The 26,966-nt window shown below is 47.3% G+C and overlaps 1 protein-coding gene across 9 annotated transcripts; it reads left to right on the top strand.

The window, feature by feature from the left end:
- The first annotated feature begins 552 nt into the window (after positions 1–552).
- Positions 553–26,905, top strand: THRAP3 (thyroid hormone receptor associated protein 3). 9 transcript variants are annotated; one of them, XM_069036043.1, is made up of 15 exons: positions 554–638; positions 5,708–5,766; positions 9,816–9,898; positions 12,771–12,923; positions 13,024–13,148; positions 13,430–13,590; positions 16,474–17,379; positions 18,769–19,509; positions 20,062–20,234; positions 20,677–20,788; positions 21,043–21,127; positions 23,438–23,622; positions 24,225–24,417; positions 25,021–25,170; positions 25,432–26,905. In XM_069036043.1, the coding sequence occupies exons 6-15, from the start codon at positions 13,454–13,456 to the stop codon at positions 25,651–25,653; spliced, it is 2,904 nt and encodes a 967-aa protein (XP_068892144.1). In that variant the 5' UTR covers positions 554–638; positions 5,708–5,766; positions 9,816–9,898; positions 12,771–12,923; positions 13,024–13,148; positions 13,430–13,453; the 3' UTR covers positions 25,654–26,905. The 9 variants fall into 9 exon arrangements, with proteins under 9 accessions (XP_068892149.1, XP_068892150.1, XP_068892144.1 ...); XM_069036044.1 differs by lacking the exons at positions 12,771–12,923; positions 13,024–13,148 and adding an exon at positions 9,307–9,531; XM_069036048.1 differs by lacking the exons at positions 12,771–12,923; positions 13,024–13,148 and having other exon boundaries at positions 553–638; positions 25,800–26,905.
- Positions 26,906–26,966: the final 61 nt, after the last annotated feature.

Genomic DNA, 26,966 nt, shown 5'->3' with positions numbered 1-26,966 from the left:
GCCTCGGTGCTCCGCAGGGCTGGGCAGGGCAGGGCAGGGCAGGGCTGGGCTGGGGGCTCTGCCGGCCCCCACAGCAGCGGGGCAGCTTCGCCCCCGGCCGAGCCCCCAGCGCTGCCCACTCCATCAGCTCCGTCCCGGCGATGGGCGTGAGGGGCCTCATCCCGGCAGTCCCACCTGCAAGCAGGGCCCTGTCCGAGGGCTGCCCCTTCCCTCTCGGGCCCTCAGGAGCCGCACGTGGGACAAACCGGGAGCCCGCACCGTTAGGGCTGGACGAGAGAGGCCCCGCAAAGCCCGTTCGGCGAGGAGCCGCGCCGCGCCCGCCCACACGGCGGAGGACGCCAGGCCGAGCCCCGTCACCACCCCCTCCGCCATTTCCCGCCCGCGGTCCCGCTCCCCGCCGGAAGGGCTGCGCGCATTGCCGCGCCATGGGCGGGGGCGGAAGTGACGGAGCGGCGTGCGCGAAGCCCGCCGGGAGCTATAGTGCGGCGGAGCAGCTGCGCAGGGAGCGCGCAGAGTCGGCCGGACTACAGCTCCCGGCGGCCCCCGCGGACGGGCAGAGCGCGCGCGCGGGCCGGAAGTGCGTGAGGCGGAGGCGGAGGGGGCGCCTGGTGCGGAGGGGCCGCGGCGAAGCGGCGCCGGTGAGTGCAGGGAGATCGGGGAGTCCGCGGGGTCCCTGCCCCGCCCCGCGCGCTGCCACCGGGAGCATTCCTTACCCCCGTCCCCCTCCCCGGGCCATCAGCAGCCGCCTCGCCCCGCCTCTGCCCACTCGCCCCTCCCGCCCCTCCTGGGCCTGACCGCGGCGCTGCACCCCCTTCCCCCTCCCCCCCCCTTCCCCGGTGTCGTGGGCCCGCATGTCCCCGGGCGAGGCTCGTTCGCTGCTCCCGCGACCGCTCTGGCCCGGCCCCAGCGGCGCCTCGTGGTGGGCCTGGGCCCGGCCAGGCCTTGGCGCCTCCTCGCGGCCCCGGGGCCGGTTGGGCCCGCCCGGGCCTTTCCCGGGGCCGCTCGTGTTCCGCTGGGATCTTCGCAGGCTGTTCCTCTGTCCCATTCCCGGAGATCCCTGTCCTCCGCCCCCGCCTCTGGGCTGCGCCGCCGGAGTTTCCTCCCTGCGTCGGTCTGTCCCGGAGGTCCCATCCCGGTGTCCGGGGCTCCGCGTGCTGCCGGCGGCTCGGGAGGCGGGCGGGGCCGGGGCTGCGGGAGCGGCAGCTCGGGGAGGCCGCAGCCGTGACCTGGCGTCCCAGCCCCAGTTGGTGTGTGACTCCCGCTCCGGCGCTCGGCACCGCCCGATTCCCGGTGCGGGATGTGTGCTCTCACACCGCCTGCTCTGCGTCTCGCTTTAACGTGAAGTTCGGCTGAACTTCAGGCGATGTGGCAGAAGGGGCGTTGCAGTGGCTCAGACACACGTGTGAAGCCTGAGTCTTCGTTTTCCTTGGGCCGATAAAGGCTTTTTCTGCTAGTTCATGTTGTTTTGGGGAAATGAACGTGTTTGAGGCTTTTACAAATGCATTTCAAAGCCTACCTAAGGTGATTGTAATTGTCCTCTTGGTTTCTGGGTGTTTGTGTAGAAAGTGACATGATAAGTCTGGAATAAGCCGTGCTCCATAAAATCACAGAATCATGGAATGGTTTGGGTTGGAAGAGACCATAAAACTCATCCAGTGCCACCCCCTGCCATGGTTCCCAGCTTGCTCCAAGCCCTATCCAACCTGGCCTTGGGCACTTCCAGGGATGGGGCAGCCACAGCTTCTCTGGGCAGCCTGTGCCAGGGCCTCACCACCCTCACAGGGAAGAGTTTCTGCCTAATCTTTGATCCAAGCCCACTTTCAGTGTGAAGCTATTCCCTATGCCCTGCCTTGGGAGGAGCAGGTGAACTCGTGTGTGTGGTGTGTATGCAACAGCATCCTCTCAGGACCTGTCAGAGGTGGGGGACTCCTTGATTTTTATGTGTACAGTGATGTGCCAGGTGCTGTGGCACAAGAACAGGTTTGTTCCTTGAAATAAGCAATTAAAAACCATTTGGAAGATGTTCTGGGTTGTCCTGTAGCTGGTGGTGGAAGAGGAGAGCCTTTATTGCTGCAGCAGTGCAGAGGCTGCAGGGTCACATCAGCAAATGGACGTTTTCAGGCTGCTTTTCCTGAGAGCACAATTAAATCATCCACTTGCTCTCTGGAAGGACTCCTGAGAATTCCCTCTCACGGGGAGCTAAGGCAGATGCTGTGTCAGTGTGACATGCTGATGCTGTGTGACATGCTGGGTGGGCTTTACTGTGCCGTTGGTGGGTGCTGGGCTGGGAGAGCTGCTCCCAGGGATTGGGTGTCATAAGCTTGGCTCCACTCACTCAAAAGGTGTTTCAAAGCTTTGCTTCTCAGGTTCCCTCAAAGGGAGTCAGCTGCAGGCACAGGAAAGCAAGTGCTAGGACACAGCAGTGTCTTCTCGTGGAGTCTTCCATGGTTCCTCTGTGTCCTGCTCTGGAACTTCACAGGTGCCCAGCATGGAGCGAGGAAATGGCTGGCTTTGTGACCTCTCTTATGAGTTGCACAATCTCACAGCAGATAAGAGGACAAAACAAGACAGTTGCTGTAGAGAGCTTTTGCAAATATACTTTTTTGTGTCCTAGGATCTTCTGGAGGGTCTAGGGTATTGTGATTTTTGTCTAACATTTCTTTGGGTGCTGCTGCATATTTTTGATTTGCGTCCTTCCTTCTGGGAATTATTGTCCCTACTTCAGCAGGAACAGGGAGGGCAAGTAAGAACTCAGTTTGAACAGTTACCTCCAATGTCTTAAGGAAGCTGAAGGTTGGGAATGCTGCTCCTGAGGCAGTGCTCCAGTGGATGGGCCTTGGTATCTGTTCCTCGTGAGTGATTTGGAAATGCTACAATCTGGTCACAGGGGGTTGCAGAGTTCTGGGGTCTGAACCCTTCCCCTCCAGTTGGGGGTCCTGTCCTTGGGATGAGGGAGGCACAGGGCAGCTGAGGGCTTGCTGCCCCTTATCTCATTTTCACATGCTTTTTGTTCAGAGATCCAAAGAGGAAACCTTTTCCCTGTCAGGTTGTTGCAAAGGGTGGTCAGGCATTGGAAGGGGCTGCCCAGGCAGGTTTGGAGTGCCCATCCCTGCAAGTGTCCAAGGAACACCTGGATGTGGCACTCAGTGCTCTGGGCTGGATGGCAAGGTGGGGATTGCTCACTCGATGATCTTGGCAGTCTTTTCCAGCCTAAATGAAGCTATAAAGAAATGACCTGGCCCTGGGAAGGAGATGCCTTTCCAAGGTGCTGTAAAGCCTGGGAGCAGCAGCAGCTCTGGCTGCAGCCGAGTGTCTGCCCAGACTGTGTTGGCAGCAGCAGGTGCAAGTGACAATGGATCCCTGCCCGTGTTCTTTGTCTGCAGGAGTCCTGCCTGTGTTTCTGCTGAGTTACACCCTGGTGACTTCCCGCTGTTTTCCATCCTTCCTAATTCCCTGCCTCTCCGTGAGTTCTGGAAGACGTAGTTCTGCTGTCAGTGCTTCAGCAAATGCTGTCTGGGAAGAGGCTTCCCTGGACACTGGGGTTTTGGAGCAGCCATGTGCCCTGACCTTCACTTCTAGTTCTTTTTCATGGAAGTAAGGCTTTATGTGTATTGTAAATAAAATGGGTATTCTGCTGTTGGGGTTATGATAATATAACTTAGCTGTCTGCTGCTCTCTCCAGCTCATTTAAGTCAGGGAGTGTGTAAAGTATTAAAGAAAACAGTCATTTGGGTCAGGCCAGGCATGTGGGCTCACCATGAGATATTTGAGGCTGCAGGAAAGCTGGTGAACACTGACATGGGTGTTGCTATTAGAAAACAAAAAAGATACAGTTACAAAACACCAGGCTGTGACAATCTATGCACATCAGCTGATCTAAATGTGGTTTACCTGCTCCCACTTTCTCTGCTGTCAAAGAAATGTTGCTTTGGGAGGCCTAGGGAGGGCTGAGCCACACTGGATAAGCCTGAGGATGCTTTTCGTTGTAAGGCCGTGGTGTTCCATAGTTGTATCCCTGAAGGAATAGAGTGGTTTTGCCAGAAGTTTGAGTATTTTTCAGCTCACTTGGCTTTGTCTTTGGGAAATGACAGTTTGTCGTGTTGCAACTCGTTAATTGTTTGAGCAGCCACGGAGCCCTTGAACTTTTTCTCCATTTCTGGAAAAGTTTACAGTATCCTGAGCTGTGTTTGATGGCTGCACGTGGCAGGGCAGGAACGTGGGGTTTGGGTCGTGCGGTTTCCTCAGAATTATGGCGGTACAGGGAGTTCTTTGATGATGCAGGAATTTCAGGATATTTAGCCACACAGTTCAGGCCACAGGCATTGGAAGAGAGAGGAATGGTGGTGGTGGTTGCAGAAGCTGTTCTGGCTCCCCGGGGAGCTTGTGCCAGGTGATGGTGCCAAGCTGTGTGACAGCTGCCAGTGGCAGTGGGGCTGTGGCAGTGCCCCTTGAACTGCCCCTGTTCCTGGACATGGTGGTGCCTGTGCTGGATGGGCCTGGGAACAAGGCTTAAACTGCTCTGTGGGGTTCTGTAGTGGGTCCTAAGATGAGGAAGTTGTTAAATTTGGCCCTAGCAACTCAGTCTTTGTTCCCCCTGGTGCCAGGCCGAATTGGTGCTTGGGAAGGAGCCGGTGCCATTTTGTTTCCGGATGACAGGCTGGGTGTGTGGGTCTGGAGTCTCCTACCGTAAAGGAAACATCCTTCCCCTCCTCACAGGGAAACTGTGTTAGCAGAGCCTGAGCGTGGGGGGAGTCACTGCTGGGAGCTTGGAGAAGTTAAGAGTTCCTGCTTAATTTAGCTTTATCATGTCAGAGCTATGAATAGTGAAATCACGGGATCACATTTCGTGCCAGCTGGGAATGGTGTTTGCGCTGCCTCACTCCATGGTAACCGGAAGCTGCCGGGCCATAAAAAAAAAAAGTGAAGCTAATGGCACACAGAGGTGGCAGCCGGCTGCACTGGGAGTTGTTTCCTACCCAAGGAGGGGTTTTCTCTTCATGTCCTTGCTCCTGTCACACATGAACACAGCTTGTACCTCTGCGGTGTCCGAGAGTGAGGCCTGTGCACAGCCCTGCTCGTGGCTCCAGTGATCCCAGAGCAAGTGCCCTGCTCACAATTTCACCTCCACATTCGTCACCCGGCCATTTTTAGCCTGCCATGATTTACAGGGTGAGGTGGGTGCGCACATCCCAAAGAGCCCCCGGAGCTGGCTCGGCCGGCCACTGCTCCCGCTGCTGCCTTGGGTCACTCCTGCCTTTGGCTGAGTGAAAGCAGCAGAGGAAACCGGGGCAAGGAGCCCCCCGGGAGTGTCTGCTCTGGGAGCACTAAAGGTGATGGGGGAGTGTGGTGTGTCAGGCTGGAATTCTGTGCTCCAGGGACTGAGGCTCAGCATTAAGGATGTTAACTAAGCTGTGCCTTAACAGGGGGCTGGACATGTGATACCAGGTGGCATCGTGTACGTTGTAATTTACACCTGAAATAATTAGAGTAATTGCTCCTGTGGGGCTGTGGGTGAGGTTGGTTTCCCAAGTTAAGACCTGTGTATGCACTGTCTGACTAGATGATGTTATTTTGGTGGCCTTTTTTTTGCTGGGAATCGGTGCTGGGATGAATGGCTACAATCACAATCCTTTCCTGTGCTGCTAAAATAGGAGGATTTGCCAGTGTCTGGTTTAGTTTAAATTTGATTTTCTTTTTTTTTACTTAGGTCAATTGCTTCTAAGAAAGCAGTGTTTAGAACCAGATTTGATGGGACACTTGCACAAGGTACGTGAACACAGCACGGAAAGTTGTTCAAATAAGCTTATTCCATATGTACAGGATTCCTGTGGACAGGCATTTCCCTCTGTTTCGAAGCCTGGCAGAGTGTAGAGATGGCCTGGTCTGGTGCCTTGTGCTTACAATAATGCCACAATTAAAAAAAAAAATTTAAAGAACTTTAAATGTCATACCAGGTCATGGAAATCCTTTTCCTTGTTTTCCCCCTAAGGTAGTGGGATTCCAGTTAAGGTAGAGATAAGTGAAGTGCTTGCTTGAGAATATGAGAGTATTTTTGCTTTTTTCAGCTTATAAATGAAATTTGCTGGAGTTGGTATTTTCATAGGTTAAACGTGTGGAGAGTTATAATCCCTCAGGAGAGTCTGTTTTGGCTGTAACTGTACTGTGTGTTGCAGAAGAAATTCCAAAGAGTCCCCAATCAAACAGTTTTTCTTTTACTTGCTGTCTATTTGGAAGCAGAACTTCCACGTTTTTTAAGTGTGTGTGGAGCCTGCTGGTCTCCAGCTGGCAGACACCTGAGAGGATGGAAATGTCCTCGAGGGCGCAGTTCATCCTCCCTTTGCTGAGAACTTCACTTACACACAAGTTTGAATTGTTTGAGTTAACTGATTTGTGCATAGTTTTCTTAAGAAAAGTAAATTCGACCACTTCTTGCTTCTTGTGGGGGTTCCAAAACTCCAGGCACAGATTCCCAGCCCCCCAGCAGTGTTGTCAGAGCTTCAGTTTGCATCCAAAGCTGCTCAGAACAGTAGGGCTGTGCTGTGAGAAAGCTATCAGTTTGGGGAAAGACCTGATCTTTCTGCTTTTCCCAAGCTGTGTAAATTTGGAAGGAAGAAGCTGATGAAATAGGTTTTTCCCTTTTTTTAAGAATTATGGATGTTTTCTTCTGTGTTTAACAGAAATTCCAGCCACCCAGCTTCTGTAACAAAACCACCCAGATTTCTAATCAGCTTTTTCTTGGATTGTTTCCTTGAGCTCCCTGTCACTAAACTGTCTGAATAACAGCATATGACTTTTTAAGCTCAAATATTTATAAAATAGTTTCTCTCAAGTAGCCAGTTTCAGAAAAGTGACTGACTGGGGTTTGTAGCTGGTCAAATTATTTGGAAAGGGGTTGTTCAGCACTGCAGTCTGCAGAATCAGTCCTTTCCAGAAGAACCTGTAAATACTCTTCCAACCATTCCATAGAACCTGCTTCTAATTATCTGAACCCAGGAGCTCAGGGTTAAACTTCTTCAGGGATTAGTTTAATGGTGTGAAAACCCAAATGTGCTGGAAGGAAAATCTTAGTTTTGAAAGCACGTAGACTAGAGAGAAATTGAAACTGCTGCTGACAAATTTGTGTTTCTCTTGCTGTGGCAAAATAATTCTGGTTGTTTTCCCCCAAGCGTGTTTGGCACATGTCAGAGTAGAACACTGTTTTGTGGTTGGGTTTTTGGTCATTTCTTTTAGCAGTGTTGTCTGGACATCTTTTGGTGAGGAGGTCGGTAGGTGTAGCTGTAGCTTTAGTTAATGTGCATCATAAATCTTCTGAAAACATACGCTGAATCTGAGAATAGAAGTCTTTCTGCTTTTTGTTCCCCCAATGAAATTTGATTAGAAATAACATTTTAATTTGCTCTTCCCTGGCTGGCTGTAGGAGCTGTGCAGGTGGTTCTTCCCTTCCCCTCAAGTTGATATCAAGAACGTACTTAAGGTTAGCTTGAAGAGAAAGAATCCAGTAGAAAGTGAGGTGTTAAGAGTTGGGTTCTGAGCTAACAAAGAGGAGTCTGCTCTCTGTACTTGCTGCTGCACTTCAGGGACATGGAGAGAGCTGCAGCTCTTTATGAGCTTATTTTTGCAGTGATTGTTGTTGCCTCATTGTACAGAGTGCACTTTGTAAGGTGTTTTGTGGGATTATTCCTTTCTTTTTGGAATGAACTAATCTTGTTTGGGTTTTGGGGCTTGGGATTAGGAATTGTAGAGCTGGCAGAAGGCGAATTAATTTTTTTTCTTCCCTGATAATGGAGGGTGTTGAGCAAATGAAGGAGCAGTTCAGCTGTTCCTCCTGAGCTGAATGTCTGTGCTGGTGACACCAAATGGATGCCAAGAGGCTTGGGCAGAAATGTGCTCTCTAATGAGGTGCCACCTCATTTACTTTGGGCCTCACAGCAAAATAAACCACAACAGCTTCACTCAAATGCTGGCCAGAAGAAAGCAAATTTTTGTTTACCTACCATGCTTCTATAGAGCTTTCTACAAATGCTTTCACAAGACATTTAATATTTATGAGCTGAGTGTTTGCAAACACCATGTGATAAATGGAAACCACTGTAAGGAATTTCACCACGCTGTGCTCGTGTCTGAGGTATGTACACAAGCCATGTCACTTGTTTCCAGGTGTTTTGGGGTTTATGCTCAGATATGAACACAAACAGCTGCCTTGGCAGGGAGGTGTGTGCTGTATTTCCCTCTCCAAGCTGGCCAACAGCCGTGGTGCTCCGTGTGCAGGATCCTCACTGACACCTTGGGGTGGAGTGGGCTCAGCTGGAACTTGTGCCAGCTGGCTGCTCTGGGCAGGGCTGTTCTGCAGCAGCTGGGGAAGGGCTGAAATCCCGACATGTGCTGCCTGAAAGACCTTGAACAAAGGAGTGGAAGATGGAAAGAGTCATAAAGTAATACAGGCCAGTTGGAAACAGGGAACAAATTCCTGGAAAAAGGCTTTTTGACAACCAGCAATGTTCTTCATTTGACCCATGACTTGGCACATGGAAATGTTCTTTACAGTGTTCTGGAATAAGAAACTCCTGGACTATGATTTCTACTTCAGCAGAGAGCGTTGAGCACGTTTCCCAATTTCCTTTCCCTATCTGGAAGAAAGGTTTGCTACTCCTGCCTGTTGTGTGTTGACTTGGTTCCTTTTTCTGTAGTAGTGCTCTAAACACAAGAACAGTATTTTTCTCCAAAGGAGAATCCAGGTTTTGCTCTGTGTGTGGGATTGTACCGAAACTTGGTGGTAACAGTGGTGTTTGGGATATAGGCAAAAAAACCCCAAAGCCCAAGTGTTCTGTTACAAAGCAAGAAATAATGGGTATGGCAAACTCCTTCTGCCACTGTGAAAGGCTGGAAGTCAAAGGTGTTTGTAAGATATAAGGTGAGATTTCTTTTTACGGACATTTAGACAGATGGACAAGATAACAGTAAAAATAATAAAAAAGGTATGTGGCATGCTGTTCTTTGTGGCTTTTTCCCATGATTGGTAAGCAGGATTTAAAAATCGCTAGCTACACTTTGCAACATCACCTTCCCTCTTAGGTGAGAACAGGACTTAATCACCAGTTCAGAGAAAGGTTTAAAAGCTACTTGAAAAATGTGCTTTTTCAGTGAAGTAAGGACAAGAAATTAATAGCTTTAAACAAGTCTATTTTATGGCTGAACAGAGAGTAAGTGACAGTCTTGCTGTTAGATCAGAGGTTTAATAACATGGAGTAATTTCTGAGGTTGTGTTTAATGTTGTTTTCTCTTCTAAAACCTCCACCCCTCCAGCAGTGCATGGAAGGATTCTGAAATGTAACTGTAGACCTGTCAGAAAAGCTCCCAGTGGACTGGTGGCTCCCTTGGATGATGGCGATATACTGATGGAGGATTTGTCAGGAAAACAATTGTTTCTGTTGGCTTGTGGATTCCTTTAACAATATGGGAAAATCCTTAGTCCTGAGCCCAGTAAGACCATTCAAATGGGCTGAGAGAAATGGCTCCAGCACGGCTGTACAGGTGCACTGACAGATGTGTGTCACAGGAGGTGGGATGGGGCAGGGGAGGGTGGAGCAAGGAAGGAAGAAGACTTAAAATTTTGAAAGCATCAACAATCATTTTAAAACCTACATTTTCCATAGAAGTCCATGAAAAAATTCCTGGTCAACTGCAGTGTATGTGCTCTCTGAAACACTGGGGATCTGATGAACATTTTGGGTGCAGCAGGAGCTTAGGGCAGCCAGTTCATCTCTGGTGGCAGTACAGCAATGCATGTACAAAGGTGTATTTTCTTCTCATTTCAGGTTTTCTTCCTGATTTCATAAGTGACAAAGCTGAGACAGTGAAATCTGACAGAAGGGTGCAAGGTGTGAGCCTGCTCAAGCAGGTAGGCAAAGCAAATAAAATCTTCACAAGAGGTAAAACTGCCTGTCTTGGGATTTGGAATAGATCTTCTTATATCACTTCTCTTCTGGGCACGCTGCGAGTTAAACTGATGGTAGAATTCTGCTTTCATTGATAATGTTGCTGTGCAAAAAATACGGAGCAGGTTTAGAAGAAAAAACTCAGCTTTGTGTCTTGGAATGTTTGGGCTTGTCTTCCCAAGTAACTGCAAAATATAAGGGTAAAGTAGAACAATTTAGTGAAATAATCTTGGCTGTCCTGGAAGAAGTAGTACCTCTTTCTGTTTTTTTAATGCTATATTTACTAATCTTTGGATTTACACCCTGGTCATTTTTGGGAGAAGAGCACTGCTTCCCCAGATACCTTAACTGACCAGAGTATTAAATGTCACACTGATGTAAGTGTTAAATCCCATATTCTGCCATGTGCCCTCCTCCAGCTTTTGTTCTTTGCTTGAGCATTGCAGTGGTTCCAGCAGTGACCTTAAAAGTTTTCCTTAACTATTGTGAACATCTAAATTCCAAGGCTGTGGAAGCTCATGGAAGTGCATAGCAGTGAGAGACTCTCAATGGTGACTCTTTTTCATTGCTTTGGAGCAGAGTTGAGCTTGTCTTTTGAGTTCTGTCAGGAGGTAAAACATTAACTTTCCTGCCACTGCTTACTGACAATAGTTTGCCTTCCGGGTAAAGTCCATCTGGCGCTTTAGTGGGAGCATTTGGTCCTCTATTGTTTCCATCAGTGGTGTGCTGGATTGCCCTGAGAATTGGGGAATGGAGAAGGCAAAGTTTGCTCTATACAGTGTGGTTTTTATGACAGATGAACAAGCTGTCAGGTATCTGTTTCCCAGGGTGTGATGCCTTACCAGAACTTTTAAACTCAGCACACAGATCACATCCAAAACCAGCGAATGTTTTTGGATGGGAGACTCCACTCCTTGGGAAGATCTGCTGGACAGCTTAGAGCTGGGCCTGCAGAAGAAGCAAATGGAAAAACAAAAGTAGAAAATCCCTGGCAATGCTTCCAGCAGGACATGCCCTCCAGATGTGTGTAGTCACACTTGTCTGCTGGGAGAGGAGATCTGGATCAGGCAGCCGGATCAACCTCATCCCTTCCCAGGTGAGGTGGAGCTGGTGTTAGGTCCTGTAGCTGTAGGAAGGAAATGGGACTCTGGCAGGGCAGATTGTTAAGGAAAGTCCCCATAGCACTGTGCAAGTGCTGCTGCTGCTTGCAGTCTCTGCTCAGGGCCAGACACAGCATTTCTAGGAGCTGCGTGCCCTGGGCACAGCTCTGTGGGCAGGGGAAAAATGGGAATGGGAGGTCAGCAGCCACTGCTGTTCTCAGTTTGCCTTTGCTTCACTTACAGGCACCTCTTTATTTAAAAAATATAAAATCCTTTTTATATATAAGAACAGATGCTTTCAGAGCAGGGTATTTTGCTGAACATATTTTATATGTTCCAGTCATTCTTAAAACTAAATGTGTATCACAGTAAGTTTACAACTGCAGTTAACTCAGGGGAGCTGCCATGACTCCAGTGTGCAGTTTGTTTAACCTTTTGAGTGCTGATGGGGCGTAGCAACTTTGTTTCTATCCTAGTAGGAGTTACCTCATGTGTTAGGAATGAATCAACTTTAAAATGTTGGCAAAGATAAAGAATCCTTCCAAGACGTGAGCGTTTGGCACACGTTGCACACACCAGGGTGATGTTTGGCTGGGAAGTGCTGTGGATCAAAGTGAAAGACAAAAACTCTTAAACAGATCAAAGTGATATTTTTAAAATCTATTTTGGGGTCTTCTTGGGATATGCTGAGAGTTAGTGCCACAGCTTCTGTATCTTGGAGTAGTTCCTGTTACCATTGCTTTCTTCTGCTCCTCTTCCATGTTTTGCTTTCCAATGCTCAGCGTTGGATTTTTTTGGCCAACAGAGTAGGAAGTGTTGCTGGTTCAACAGACATACTCAGTAAATTAAAAGGAAATACTTAAAAATTATCCTTTCACGCATTCTTTCCCTGAAAAATGACCAAGCACAAGAACAAACTTTGGTTCTTAGTGGCGGTGTATTTTGATTTTCATCCCTGGGGCAACAGGGATTAAAACATCTATTGTTTCCTAATAGAACAGGAAGCATTAATTTTACTATTTTTTCTGCATGCTTTGTGATGTGGAATATATTGGAATATTTCAGTTGAATTGATCTAGCATCTTTAATATAGTGAAAGGGAAGAACAGGAACACGTAACGTGATTTTTTAAAATAAAAGCCAACTTCCCGTTTCTAGAAAGTCCCAGTTCTGGTGATGAACACCACCCACTCTCCCAGCAGCTGCTCCTGTGCTGGGCATTGTGTTCTTCCTGGAAGTGCCTTGGCAGAAGTTGGAGCCTTTGGTAACCATATATGTAATTTTGGAGAGCGACTGGAAGTGAAGGCATTGCAAGTCAGTCCTCTGGAATTTCCTTAAAATGGATATAACAGCAGCAGCACTTGATCAGTTGTGTTTATGTACCTGAATGTCTCTATTTTTAATCAGTGGGTAAAAAGAAGATGAAGTTTGTACTAACATAGTTCATTTTTATTTCTGGCTCTTTCCCATTAGTCATTTTAGCTGGGAAGTTTGTTGATAACTTAGTGAATGTGCAGTTAATGCAAATTTCACTCGTTGGTATAAGAGAACAGATCAGGGAGGGTGTAACTGAAAGATTTGTGTGGTCAAACTATGCCCTGAATCATCTTCTAAGCGACTCTCTATCTTTTACCTGGATACATGCCTGAAAATAGCCCAGGTAATTCATAATTATGGCTATTTTGAGTCATTTAGTGCTACAGTGTAATCTCTTCTGTCTCTGAATATTTGGAAGGACATCTGATTTATTTTGGCTGCAACAGAACTCCTGGCTGGGTGATCCATGCTGGTGACTGATCACAGCAACTGCAGGAACTGCACAAGCAGAGAGGACAGGATTGAACCTGAGCAGAGCTGTGCGAACAGGGTCACATTCCTGGGTCTTGGAGTATGAACTCTTTTCTTATTTCCTCTGAAAGTTTAGATAAAAGTTTATGGGGTGGGTTTTTTGATGGTAAGCTTTTTTATTTCTTCCATGTCCTTTAAAGCAGTGGCAGCTGGCTGCACAGACAGGGATGTGGCTGCAATTACATGGAATTTTCACTTCCATGGGCTAATTTGCCTCTAGAGGTGGCCTTGTCTCAGCCAGCAGCGTGGCCCTGCCTCTTCCCAGGTTTGTATTAACTTGGTGCTTTCAACTGTCACGCTCTCATTAAACTCTGGGTTTAGAGCCTTTTATTCTTTTTGCAGTTTTCCTCCTTAGACTGAAATAAACCTTCTATTCTGAGCCCAGAACCATTCATCTGTTCCTAGCAGGCACTTCAAACATTCCTATTTCCAGCCTTATCAAGCTCCGTGTCCCTGGAGTCTGTCAGCCTGCCAGGTGCTGCCTGTTGTCTCCTATCAGCCACATGCTTCATTTCTCAAATACTTCTATTTCCCTCTTTCCCTCAGGTGCACTGACAAGTGCTTGCAAAGATGTCTAAAACTAACAAATCCAAGTCTGGATCCCGTTCCTCCCGCTCGAGGTCTGGATCGAGATCCCGCTCCCGTTCCTTCTCCAAATCCCGCTCCCGTTCCCGCTCCATCTCACGGTCAAGGAAGCGCAGGCTGAGGTGAGTATGTGCAGCCCTGGAGCCAAAGGGTGGAACAGGGCTTTTCCTCCCTTGCAGGTGGTTTGTCACTTAACTCTTTTCCAGGGAAAGACTTTGATTAGATCCCAGGACAGATAATGTCCTGTGTCTCAGGCTGTTTCCTGCCAACCTGTGCTGTTTGGGTGTTTTCAATGACTTAGGAGAATAAATTGTGAATAAATAAATAAATTAGGAGAGTAAGATGTTTGTCAGCCCAGTCAAGATCTTTCGAGACTTTGGCTTTTTTAAGGCTTTAATGCAATTGATCCCAGACTCGAGGGGCCTTTGCAGACGTCGTGTGCTTTTCCCCTCTTGAGAAGTGAATTCAAGCAAGTTTTAATATCAATTTTAGACACTGCTGTGAAAGGTGGGGACAGTTCTTGATATTCCTTTGTCCCTCTCCTCAACATGCAAGAGCCAGGTAACAGGAAAGATCCTTCTGGAGGGATAAAGTGGATTAAGATAATTTTGCTGCAGTTAATTTTAAGAAATCATTAATGTGTTTAATAGTTGTTCCTGTCTCCCTGGATTGCTCCTGAACAGGCCAGTTACAGGCTTGTGTCTTCCATGGATATCTGTTTTTTCCTTTTCTCTTGGCTAAGCATTCTGCATCTGGCAAAGCCATTCCAGTTGGACGGGGTATAATGGTGTTCTCCTGCCTTTTCACTCAGATGAATAGCACGTATTCTGAGAACTGCTGGGCTGTGAACGCATGCAAGTGTTACCAGTTAGAGATTCTTAAAGTACAGAGGTTCTAATGAGTGTACAGTTGGAGAAAGAAGGACATGACAAAACTAAATTAGAGGCGGAGACTTGAGTCCAACCGAGCCCTTTGCAGAAGGAAGCCGGAATGCTGGAAGATCAGTGCTCATTTGGGAATATCTCCTAGCTGTGAAGGAACTTTGGCAGTTGGGAAAAAGGCACTCTGTGCAAACATGATTGTTCCCTCTGTGCTGCTGCTGAAGCTACTCTTGCTTTATAAATAATTCTTTAAAAAAAAAAAAGTCCAAATGGAGCGAGTCAGCCCAGCCCAGCCCCCCTGCCTGGCCTTGGGATGTTCTCCAAGGTAGGTCTGGTGGGATCTTGGCATAAAAGGCCATTGCTGTGTACTTCAAGATGCACCACAAATTGTTTTATTCTTCCTTTGGTAGGTTTGCTGTTTCTCCTAAGTTACAGTGCTGTGTTGGAGTCTGCCTGATATCTCCTGCTTTCTTTATGACTTTGTTTCTCACTTCTTGTAAATGCTGGGGATTTAGCCCTGGAGCAGTGCAGTGCCAACAGTTCTGGGGGCTGGCAGAGCTGGGGGAATTATCACTTTTGGTGTTTCTTTTACTGTATAACTTTTACTGTATTTTTATAAAAAGATTTCTGGTAAATAGTGTCTGCAACTTTTGGAGTGAGATCTTTCTTCTGCAGCCTCTCTAAAAGCACTAGAACAGATTTTGGAAGCATCATACGACAGGTCCTTGCTGATAATTGATCACAGATGCAGCACTTGTCTGAAAATTGAGCGTCTGTGTTCCTCATGCCTTGGACTAGAGTTTGTTATAACTGGTGCTTGCCTCCTGCCTCTCTGCTTTTCCTTCTGGTTGCTGTTGTTTGAATGAAGAAATATCTCAGATAAGTTTGAAGGATTGAAAAATCTGTTAAAATGATTGTTAAGCTGTTTGTTAGCAATGACTGGAGTATGAACAAGAGTTTCCTGCTAAACTGTGACCTGTTTGGTAGGAGGAAGAAATTAAAACAGAACTAAAGTTCGTCTCCTGACTGCACACGTGTGCTAACTGTGCAGGAATTCCAACAGCAGGTGGTTCTCCCTTGGTTCTGGGGGTTTGGGGTGTGAGAGGTGAGGGGCAGCACTGAGATCTGTGTGAGGAGGTTCATGTCCATTGGAGCACGACCAATGTGTGTGTCAGAGCCAGAGCTCGGAAAGCAAGAAAGGGCCGTGGAAACCGTTCCAGTGAATGTTATTCACTAAAATTCCATTCGGAAAAAATCTCTTTTCTATTTCAACTTCCTACTTTGGCCAGTCCTTCCTGTAGCTCTGGCATCTGAGCTCCAGTGGGAGCTTTAAACAAGGTCACAGCAGCGCAGCGGTTTGGTGGGAGAGGCTGTTGGGGCAGTCGGCCCCTGGAATCTGCGTTTTCCCGGGATTTGTGCGGGCGGGAGCGCCCACAGCGCCGCCTGGCGCCTCCCGGCGGAGCTGTCGCAGCGCGGTCCCTTCCCGGAGCTCCGCGGGACTGTGCTGTGGGATGCGCCTTTGGGAGCTTCAAACCACAGGGCAGCGTGCCCTTCGCCCCGCTGCTGCCCTGCTGCTGTGGAGGTGTAGCCATTTGTTTAACTTGCGTGACAGAGAAGTGAGGTTTCATCTGGGTTATCAGAATTTTAAAGTACGTGTGAAGTTGGGGCACGAGAGGAAGATTTGGGGTCTGTAACAGTAGCATGATTTGCATGAAAAAATACTTCTTTGTGGATGAGTTATAACCATGACCTTGAGCTGTTAAGGGCTGGGTGCTTGAGATCTGTCACTTCTTCTGAAGCTGGATAGCAGCCATTTTCATCCCAGCAAAATGGAGAGCAGTGTGTGCCTCTCATGGTCTCTGCAATGATCCTGAAATCAAATATTTGACAGTATCACAGGTACAAGTTATTTCCACTGCAGTTTATTCACGGCAGAGTATAATACCTCAATCAGATAAGGGTAAACCAAAGAAATTTCTTTTAAAAGCTTAGAAGTGAGGTTTTCAAATTCTTTTTTTAATAAGTCTTCAAATAAAAAGTCGTGGCAGAAGAATAAACTACAGAAATAAATCAGAAAAAGAAACCATAATATAAAACATTTGTGAAATTTTTTTCTTTTATCAGTTCTAGGTCTCGTTCAAGATCCTATTCTCCATCTCATAACAGAGAAAGGAACCATCCGAGAGTCTATCAGAACCGGGATTTCAGAGGCCATAACAGAGGATACCGGAGACCCTATTATTTCCGTGGCCGAAACCGAGGGTTTTATCCCTGGGGCCAGTACAACCGAGGAGGATATGGGAATTACAGGTCCAACTGGCAAAACTACCGCCAGGCCTACAGCCCTCGCAGGGGGAGGTCACGCTCCCGCTCGCCCAAGAGAAGGTCTCCTTCCCCACGGTCCAGAAGTCATTCCAGGAATTCTGATAAGTCATCTTCCGACCGGTCAAGGAGGTCTTCCTCTTCCCGCTCATCCTCGAATCACAGTCGAGTTGAGTCTTCCAAGCGTAAATCTGGAAAGGAGAAGAAATCATCCTCCAAGGATGCCCGGGCATCCCAGGCCGCAGGAGATAACCAAGGAGACGAGTCTAAGGAGCAGCAGTTTTCAGGAGCTGGGGCTCAAGATGCCAAGGCATCCGAGGGATCAAAACCGTGGCAAGATGTGAGCAGTTACGGCACAGGCTCCACGTCCAGAGGGTCGGTGTCGGAGCTGAGCCCCCGGGAGCGCAGCCCTGCCCTCAAGAGCCCGCTGCAGTCGGTCGTGGTGCGCCGGCGCTCTCCCCGGCCCAGCCCTGTGCAGAAGCCGAGCCCGCCGCGCTCCAGCCCGTCCCCGATGGGCTCTGCCGCCCAGGGCGGCTCCACCTCCTTCCAGGGGGGCTCCCACCAGAGCCCCTTCGAGCACGGCTCGGCAGGAATGAGCCCCACGAGGAAGAGCCCGGTGTGCAAAAGCCCCACACCTGTCAGCTCGCTGTATGGTGCCACTCCGAAGGAGGAGGGCACAGCTCCCGGGGGAGGAGCCTTCTCCAAGAGGCAAGTGATGCGTTTTGTGGTGCTGGGTTATTTTTTGGGATGTTTTGGAGGAGCCCAGCTGCACATGTGGATGTTCCCCATGAGCAGGGCGAGGGGCTGGGGCAGAGTCCACAGCTGGGAAGCTGTGCCAGTGCACTGCCAGCTCTGGGCCTGGGCCTGTCTGAATTAGGGAAAAAATACAGACAGCCCGGAGTTGTAGGAAGTTGGAATTGGTTTTCCAGCTTGGATAGTTCTAAAGATTGTATATGTTCCCTGCAAAAATGGTCATAGCCCATGAACACTCGAAGTGAAGATTGCCCAAGGAGATGGAAGCTCACATTTCCTGGTTATTTACATGTTGGTTGTAGACATTCTTAGTGTTGCCTTCTGGAATTGTGTTAGGTAATGTAAATTGAAAGGAATTAATTAAATCCTACTGCATATCCTGCTGCAAGCAGCCCGAGGCAGGTGCAGCTGCAGTGCTTGTGCCTGTGTATGTGGATTGGATGAGAAACTAAAGCACCAAGTTCATCTCTAGAATGAAGACAGCCTTCCATGCAGAAGGCATCTGCTTCCATCATTCTCTTGGTTTGTCCACTGCAGATTGTGCCCAAAGGTGACACTTTGTTTTAAAAGATACAGCACCATTCATAAGTGGTTTCAAGTCTTTATTATTTTTAAAGATGTTTTGATCTGATTCTGTATCAAGGATGTCTGAAATTTCCAAAGAGAAGGGAAAAAACACCTGTGACTCTTTGGGCCTTCCAAAGCACTGAACTGGTGTCTGTGGGCTTTCCTGCTGTCCCACAGAGACAGGGTTTTGATTTGTGGATGCTTTAAAACTGTTCAGATGCTATAAACCAGCTGAATTGTTCTCACCAGAAGTGTTTTATCTTTCCCAGCAGCATATTCTCCTCTGTTAACCTGTTTGCTTTTATTTGTATTTGCAGTCTGTCATGAAATATTTAGCTTACCTATGAAACTTGCATCCCAAATTTGAAGTAGCTTTTGAGGCTTTTATTTCCAGTGTGTTGTTTAAAGCAGAACAGCCAATTTGAAAGGTTTGATGTGTTGTTCTCCTGAACCAGGTTTGTAAGTAAATAAACGGAGTGGGTAAGATGTTCCTCTTTTCCTTCCAATGCATCTGTGGGTCAGCTGGGTTTGATTTGTTCTCGAGCCTCATTCCATCAGTTCTGCATATCCATCTCCTTGTACATTTGCTGAATTTAGTGAGAACAAAAGTCTGAATTCAGGCTGAGTAATCTGCTTGACATTTTAATTATTTTAGGGCCTAGAGGCAGCTTTCTGTACATGAATAGCTTGGTGTTCTCTGAAGTTTGACTCTGAACTGAGCTATTGACCTTGTTGATCTCTAATAAGAAACCTCCTGTAATGTCTGTTTATAACCAGGTATCTGGAAGAGCAGAAGACTGAGAATGGAAAAGACAAAGACCAGAAAGTAACAAATGCTGAGAAAGAAAAAAGTAAAGAAAAAGGGAATTTCTCTGAGTTGGGATCAACAGATGGAAAGGCAAAATCTGACTCGTATGGATCAAAAGCTGACTCGGAGAAGGGATACCGCGGCAGCCAGTCGCCCAAGCGCTACAAGTTCAGGGATGACTTTGACAAGCTCAAGGTCCCAGAGTTCCACAAGGAAGGTCATTATGGGAAAGATGAAACAGATGAGCAGGACAAGAAAGACAAGGCAAAGGGCCGGAAAGATTCGGAATTTGATGATGAGCCCAAATTTATGTCTAAAGTCGTAGCCACTTCAGGTAAAAGTCAAGAAGAGGATAGGTCAGGAAAATGGGAAGGTGTGGTGTTCCTGCCACCTGGAAAAGAGAAGCAAAGGAAACCTGATGAAATGGAGGAGGAAAGCTATTCTGAAAGATCCAAAAAAGAAGAGAGACCAGGATCCAAGAGAGCTGAACCTGGTCACAGGGGTTTTGTACCTGAAAAGAATTTTAGAGTGACCACTTACAAGTCAAGCCAGGAAAAAAGCTCTTCCCCTCCACCAAGGAAGGCTTCTGAGGTGAAGGAGAAGCCAAGCACCAAAGTAGAGGGGCTAACTCCTGGCAAATCCTCCTTTTCCATTACTCGTGAGGCCCAGGTCAATATTCGAATGGATTCCTTCGATGAGGATCTTGCACGGTAAGGATCTGCAGCTTTTGAGCAGTCCCAGCAATGATGTTTTTTCCTGTTTATCTTCCTGAGATCCCCATGTGCTTGCCAAGTGTGAGGAAGGCTAAGCAATATTGCATCACAGTTTGTGGTTTGGGGAGCTGGAGATTTAACTTCTTCCTAACCTTTGCTATGACTGGATGTAAGATTAGTTTAGGATGCACCAGGCTCTGAGAAGAGTCCCAGATGGAGTCAGGTACTCAGTGGCTTTTGGCTGAGGGAAGCTGAGTTGTGCAGGGGAGTTACTGTGCTGCTTAAATCCATTTGATTCTCTGCCATGTGTTTTACTACGCTTATTCTCCATGCAGCATTAGAACAGTGACCTGAATTATCACAGTAACCTGGAGCAGTGTGTTTAGGGATGTTTAAAGGAGCTCCTTGCTCATGCTTTTGAGTGTTTGTGGGTGCCTCCCTAATAACAACATAAACCATCACTGAGCTCCCAGCTTCTGCAGAATTAAAACACCTTAAACTTCTCCCCTTCACCCCATTCTTCTATTTCATGGGCTCTTCTTTTTCCAGTCCCAGTGGCATATTGGCTCAGGAGCGCAAGCTCTGCCGGGATCTCGTGCACAGCAACAAGAAGGAGCAGGAATTCCGTTCCATTTTCCATCATATCCAGTCGGCTCAGTCGCAGCGAAGCCCTTCTGAGCTGTTTGCTCAGCACATAGTGACTATAGTCCATCATGTAAGAGGTGGGTCAGGAGTCCGTGTGTCCTCGGGGAAGGTTCACTCTTCCCTTGACCAAATAAGTGGGGTTTGTCCACTTAAAATGCCTGGAGTTGTTTTCCAGCAGATATTCCAGAGATGAGACCAGCAGCATGATCATGATCGTCTTTATTTACATAAATACTGTTCTGTACAGGCAGAAGGTGTTCTTGCTTTTACCTGAGAAATATTCAGAGTCTGGGACTTGAATTGGATCTTCTGATGAATTTGTGACTCACTCGAGGAAATTGTTCATTTCACTGGAACACCAAAAATTGAAACTGGAATTTGTCAGCAGCATTAGAGCTCATCCCCACGGTGCTTCACTGTCCTGCACCTGGGTTTTAACAAGCTGTGGGATGGGTGGGCTTTGTCTTTTTACAAAACTGGCACTAATATTTTGGCATTGTTTGTTTGAACCCCTGGCAGAGCATCACTTTGGATCCTCAGCAATGACACTGAACGAACGCTTTACCAAATATCTAAAGAAAGGAATGGAGCAAGATGCAGCTAAAAACAAAAAGAGCCCTGAAATCCACAGGTTGGTGCTGTTAGACACTGTCTTAATATTGCAGAGGTATTCCAGATTTCATTTCTTAAACTCTGGAATAATTCCAGAATAATTCAAGTATATAACTAACTTCAGCCAAAAAAAACAACAAAAAAGGAAAAATACAGGGAATTTTAAATACATTTGGAAATACTGGTTTGCTTTAAGTGACATTTGATCTAAAATCTTCAGATTCTTCTTATGAGCAAGGCTATATCTGTGTGGTTTGTTTTTTTTTTCTTTAGGAGGATAGATATATCTCCCAGTACTTTTAGAAAACATGGATTCTCTCAAGAGGAATCGAAAAGCTCCAGAGATCCTGGCTTCAAGGTGAACTGTTACTCTGATTAGTTTAATTCAACAAAATGAGTGCATTGGGCATGAACTTAACAGTGATGTTTTTGTTTAAATTACTCTCTACTTAAGTTTGTGTTTTTCTTTTAAGGATGGGCATAATTCTAAAAATGAACTACAAAGGGTTAATTTTTATTAAAAATGTATCAACAACCTTTGTGAAGTGGTTAGACTATGGTAAATGACCCCAAAGTCAATTGAGGTGAGCTTGAGAAAAAAGAGAGGATTTTTGGAACAAGTGCCCATGATGAGAGAAGAGACTTTTTGTGATATTTTTCTGCTTGTAAGTATGATTAACTCCATTGTTACGTGCAATATTGCCAACCATGTTTTCAAAGACATGCATGTCAAAAAGAGGAAAGTAAAACTAAATGCTGAGCTAAAGCAGATACACTATTAAGCAGATGATAAATTTTGTTCTAACAACTGACTGTGCCATTTCTGTTGATTGCTGTTACTTTAACATTCAGCACTTGTCTTAGATCCAGAGCATTTGGGATTGAGTGTTTTAGCTTTGCTGAGTAGATGAATGTTAAGCCATTGCACTCACTGTAAACAATCATAAAAAAGGCTTAACGTAAAATGTTTGAGATTTTAACCTTTGTTTATTCACCTTCATACATATTTACATTGAAGAGATTTTAACCAGTCCTGCTGAAACCTTACTTGTTTCATATTTGTTTTCGATTTTTTCCAAACACACTTGTGGCTTGACATGGACGATGGTGAGATGGATTTGATGGGCCTGAACTCTGAGCATCAGCTTGGCAGAGTGTGTTATAAACGTGGTTTCCAAACAGCTCGCCAGCCTTCCGTGAAACAGACGTGCCCTCCCAAACCCAAATAGGTGTTTGCTGTGCCACATAAGGGAGCTGCTGCCGATTTTGTCACTTATCTGTCATCCATCGTGTTGGGAGCAGTTTTATTCTCAGAGTAGAAATTAAAGCTCTTTGCCTGGGGAAAGTAGAAGAGCAAAATACCAAAACAAAATGCCTGCTCTCACTCCTGCGTTATTTGACATATTTATTTAAACAAAAAAGTGGTTAGAAACTCATGTAAGTAAAAAATTTAACAGCTAGAGAATTACTAATCCTTTTGTATTTAATTGAAGATGATTAATTTGATGTATGTTGCATATCAAGTCATACAGTTCCCAGGATGAGTGTTGTGTAAATGCAGTAGCAATGGCTGAGGCTGGGTGTTGGTACCAACATGGTGTAAGGCTTCCTGCAGCCCTCCTGCTGCCCAGTTACCTGTTTGTCAAACCACAGCCACTGTCACTTCAGGCAGGCAGCAGAATCACACCCAGGTGCCACAGGGCTCAAAGGAGGCGCAGGGAAAACAGCTACTCCTTTCCCAAAGAAACTCCTAATCCCTTCTTGAAGTACCAATTTAAATACAGCTCAAAGCAAGCATTACCAGGTGTCTTTTGTGATTGTTTTTAATTAGCAATGTAAATTCAGTTTTAATGTTTCATGCAGCTGGTGGGTTTTTGCTCTGTGAGACACCAGCTTGCTGTAGCAGACTTGGCAGGACTGTGGGAGACACACAGTGTGTCTGTGGGGCTTTGTGGCACCTGTCACACGGTGCCCTCCGGCCCAGGGGAAGGAGCTGTAGGTGGCATCTGCATCGAGTAAATCTTCCTGACAGACGTAGTAAGGCCTCCTTATCCATGGGATGTTGCCCTTCTCCCAGACCCCTTGGATGCTGCCTTTCACTGGCCTTCTCCTGCCCCTTGGATCACTAATCTTGGATATCTCCAAGCAGCAAAGAGCTTTTGCTTCTCCCAGAGTGTCACTTCTAGACCTGGGATTAAAATCCCTCTGGCCCCTGCCAGGTGAGGCTGTCAGCAGGACCTCAGGTGCTGCTGGGTGGGACCAAGCACCCACAGGCTGTCAGACAGCTCTGCCACACTGTACTTGTGATCCCTAATCAGCTGGATGGGATTCCCAAGTTGTTCACATCCTCACTGGCTGTGGTGTACAATAAGTGTCAGCTTCCATGTCTCCCTCCCCTCTTCCAGACTGTTTATTTTAATGCTGTTTAAAGAGGAGATTAAAAATTTAAAAAGCAGGGATTTTAAGAGTAGGAAAATTGAATTCTGACAAAGGCAAACTTAATTTAATAGTGCATTATTTGACATCTTAAAGTGGAATATTGATTAGTGCTCAGTTAAACTCCAGTTCTCCAGAAGTCTGTGCAGTCAGTAGCAAAGTAAATGGTGCTGAGCTGGGGCACTGCAGACCTTGTGTTCAACTCTGCCCTCCCTCTCCCCTGCATTTGTAGGCTGAAGGGAAATATAAGGACGACCCTGTTGATCTGCGCCTTGATATTGAACGCCGTAAAAAACATAAGGAAAGAGATCTTAAACGCGATAAATCCAGGGAGTCGGTGGACTCGAGAGATTCAAGTCACTCAAGGGAAAGATCAGCTGAGAAAACGGAGAAAAGTCACAAAGGCTCAAAGAAAAAGTATGTAGGAAACCCAGTAGCCATTTCCTTGTGCTTCTCGTGTCTCTGCTGCTCAGGTTGGAGACGACATCGTGTACAACAGTTGTACACACAGTTGTGCACCTGTGACATAACTCCTCCAGTGGCCTGAGCTACCCCCTCTGCGTGTCGTCTCGCTATCATTGTATCTCTCAGAAACACTAAATAATTGTAAAAGGTAGATGGGAAGGCTCCATGTGTCAGGATGGGTGAGTCACTTTTCCTTCTTGTTCCTGTTGTGTCAGAGAGAAACAGCCATGTTTAAATGAGTTGGCTTTGATGTTCATTTAATCCTTTTCTATTAGCTTAATTTTCCATTTGATTAAAAAACTCCATGGATGCATGCTAAGCTGAGAGCAGATGGTGTAAACACCTTAGGAAGGAGCAACAAGCTCCTTCTGGAAAGATCTTGGGCCCTGTGTTAGAGCCTGAGCTCTTACTATGGCTTTTCCTCTTGTAGTAGGAAAAGGAGAGCGTGGCATTGATAAGGGAGTGATAATGAAGTGGTTCTGTATCAGATGGGTCACAGCTGAGTTCCTAATGCTGTTGTGTCCCACTCCCCTCCATTCCCATCACTGAAACAGGAAACACCGACGGGTGCGGGAGAGGTCCAGATCCAGCTCATCGTCTTCGTGGTCCTCTCATTCAGTCAAAGCAGAGGAGTATCCTGAGGAGACTGAGGAGAGGGAGGAGAGCTCCACAGGCTTTGACAAGTCCCGGCTTGGAACTAAGGAATTCACTGGTCCAAATGAGAGAGGAAGAGCGAGAGGAACCTTTGTAAGTGTTCTCCACACCTGCCCCAAATGTTCTCCACCCCTGTCCCGAGGGCTGATTCCCAAAGTGGGCAGGAATGGCTGTTTTGTTGTTACTCCTTCAGTTGGGGCTTCTCCTCCAGGGCAGCTTTGAGGCAATGGCTGGTTGTGGGTGATGAGCTCTAGTTGGATCACTCCAGGTCTGAGGCATGAACCAGGCTGCTGGGGATGTTCTGTGGGTGGCAAATCCCAGATGGGAGGAGCAGCACAAAGCCTGGAAGTTTCTTTGTGTTAGTGATGCTGAGCAGCCCGATGGGCACAGGCCGTGCTTCTGTTGGGGCTTGGCCACGCTCATGTTTGCGGTCCATGTACAGAGGGGTCTCACCTGCTTGGGCTTGCCCTGGAAATGCCTCTACCTGATCTTCAGCAGCTTTATAGGGACTGTGATGTGCTGTGTGATCAGATGAACTAAAAACCCAAAACTGTGCTGTCCTGTTGCTTTAGTGGTAGGTTTTTAAGATGTTTTGGATGATCAGGGAAGGGGTGTTGGACCTCTGGAAGCTGACTGGGGTGCGAGGGTGCCGCCTCTGCAGCCGTTCTATTTTTCTCCCCTGTGTTGCTGTTGCAGCAGTTCAGAGCTCGAGGGAGAGGATGGGGCAGAGGCAACTTTTCAGGCAACAACAACAGCAACAGCGGCGGCAACAATGACTTCCAGAAGCGGAGCAGGGAGGAGGAGTGGGATCCCGAGTACACGCCTAAGAGCAAGAAGTACTACTTGGTACGTACCTGGGTGCTGAGACACCCACGTGCTCCAGGTGTGTCCGGTCTCAGGTGCTTTGGGGCCACCAGCTGTCACCGACACACCAGGTAGGGCTTCGGGTGATGCTTCACAGGAAGCTGCTGGCTCCTGCCTAAAGAGAGCTTGTTCCTGCTCCCTGTAGAGTGGTTCCCATTAAGTGGATCCCAAAGGGCGGTTGCAGAGGCGCGGTGCAGGGCGGTGCCAGCCTGTCTCACCTGCTGTCCTTGGCTTCCCGTGCAGCACGACGACCGCGAGGGCGAGGGCACGGACAAGTGGGTGAACAGGGGCCGCGGCCGCGGCGCCTTCCCCCGGGGAAGAGGCCGCTTCATGTTCCGCAAGTCCAGCACCAGCCCCAAGTGGGCTCATGACAAGTTCAGTGGGGAAGAGGGAGAAATCGAAGACGACGAAAGCGGAACGGAAAACCGGGAGGAAAAGGACGCCCTGCAGACGACGGCCGAGTAGCCGCGGGGTCTGCGCGGTTCTGGGAGCCCTGGCAGGAGGGGAGGGGTCAGGCTGGTGCTGGGGTGTCAGGGTGATCCCCACGTGCTGAGCAGAGCCCTGGAGAGCAGCTCGGAAACCATCCCGACGTTATTTAACTGCATTTCCAGAGTTCAGCCTCCCCAAGCACGGACTGGGACTGATCCATCATTTACGCTCGGATCCACTCCTGGAGTTTCTCTTCCCAAAGACTTCCCTTCTGGACTGGATACGGTCAAGCGCTGGGTGAGACCCCAGATTTTTCCCTTCTTTGTGACCTTATGGATGGTCGGTTATTTTTTGGTAACAGGCTTTGAGGACGATGTGGTTTCAGTTTGTGCTCACCTGACCCCACCAGTCCTGACATTTTGTTTCTCTTTTATAATTTGACCCAGTGACAGTCGGGGTTCACTCGCCCGCTCAAATTTTCCTCCCTTATTGTATATTCAGTTTTCTAAATTCTGCTTATTTTAGGCCTTTACATACGTAGCAACATCAATTCAGAGATAATTTTGGAAACTATTTTTGGTTCTTATAAATAAGAAAACAATGAAGCATGTGAGTAAACATCTAAACGTTCACTTGTTGGGACCAAACTCCTATGACCTTTTTTTTTTTTTTAAACTTTTTTTTTATGTAACAGTTGAGTTTAGGGCCTTTTAAAAATGATTGTTTTCCTTTTATGTTGGAAATTAACAAAATTAGCATGGTTTAAAAGAGAAAAAAAAATTACACCCTACTTCTGGCCACTGTTTGTGTTCACTATTAGGCCTGGTGTGTGCTGGACCCCAAACTGCTTGTAGCATTTGTGTCTCCTCCCTGCAGCTGGTTGTGACCCGAGTGCCCTTTCCAAGGTGACACAGTTTTCTAAGGAACTTCCGAATTCTTCTTGGGGAAAAATATAAACAGAGATGAGAATTTTTCAATATTTTTTATTAATCTTTTTATAAAACCAAAAGGCAGATTCCTCCTGAGCTGGTTGAGGATGGCCCTTAGGGTGCATTTCTTTTTATCTTGTACTTAAAAGATATTCTGGAGCAGTTTGTGGAGGGTTCCCGGCCAGGTCGTGAGCCTGGGCGGGGAGTCACAGTCGTGCCCGTGCTCCCCCTGTCCCTCTCCCCAGGATTGCTGTGCTGTTCCCCACACACCAGCTAGAGTTTGGTTTGTTTTGACTTGAACAGTTCCTGTTTAGCAAAGCCCCGAAGTTTGTTTATGCAAATAAAATACAATAAAATAAGTCGTAGGTGTAACTCTGCTTGGTTTGTGTCCTGAGTCGCTGGGGGAGTCAGGGGCACAAC

Source organism: Aphelocoma coerulescens, chromosome 23, assembly GCF_041296385.1.
Source record: "Aphelocoma coerulescens isolate FSJ_1873_10779 chromosome 23, UR_Acoe_1.0, whole genome shotgun sequence".
Lineage (NCBI taxonomy): Eukaryota > Metazoa > Chordata > Aves > Passeriformes > Corvidae > Aphelocoma > Aphelocoma coerulescens.
This window is presented reverse-complemented; position numbering and strand designations above follow the sequence as displayed.

Bases quoted from the DNA above. Each gene is read 5' to 3' on its own strand.
- THRAP3 (XM_069036041.1), top strand. From the start codon at position 13,454: ATGTCTAAAACTAACAAATCCAAGTCTGGATCCCGTTCCTCCCGCTCG. The intron at 13,591-16,473 runs GTGAGTATGTGC...TTCTTTTATCAG, and splicing joins TCAAGGAAGCGCAGGCTGAG to TTCTAGGTCTCGTTCAAGAT. The intron at 20,235-20,676 runs GTGGGTCAGGAG...AACCCCTGGCAG, and splicing joins TATAGTCCATCATGTAAGAG to AGCATCACTTTGGATCCTCA.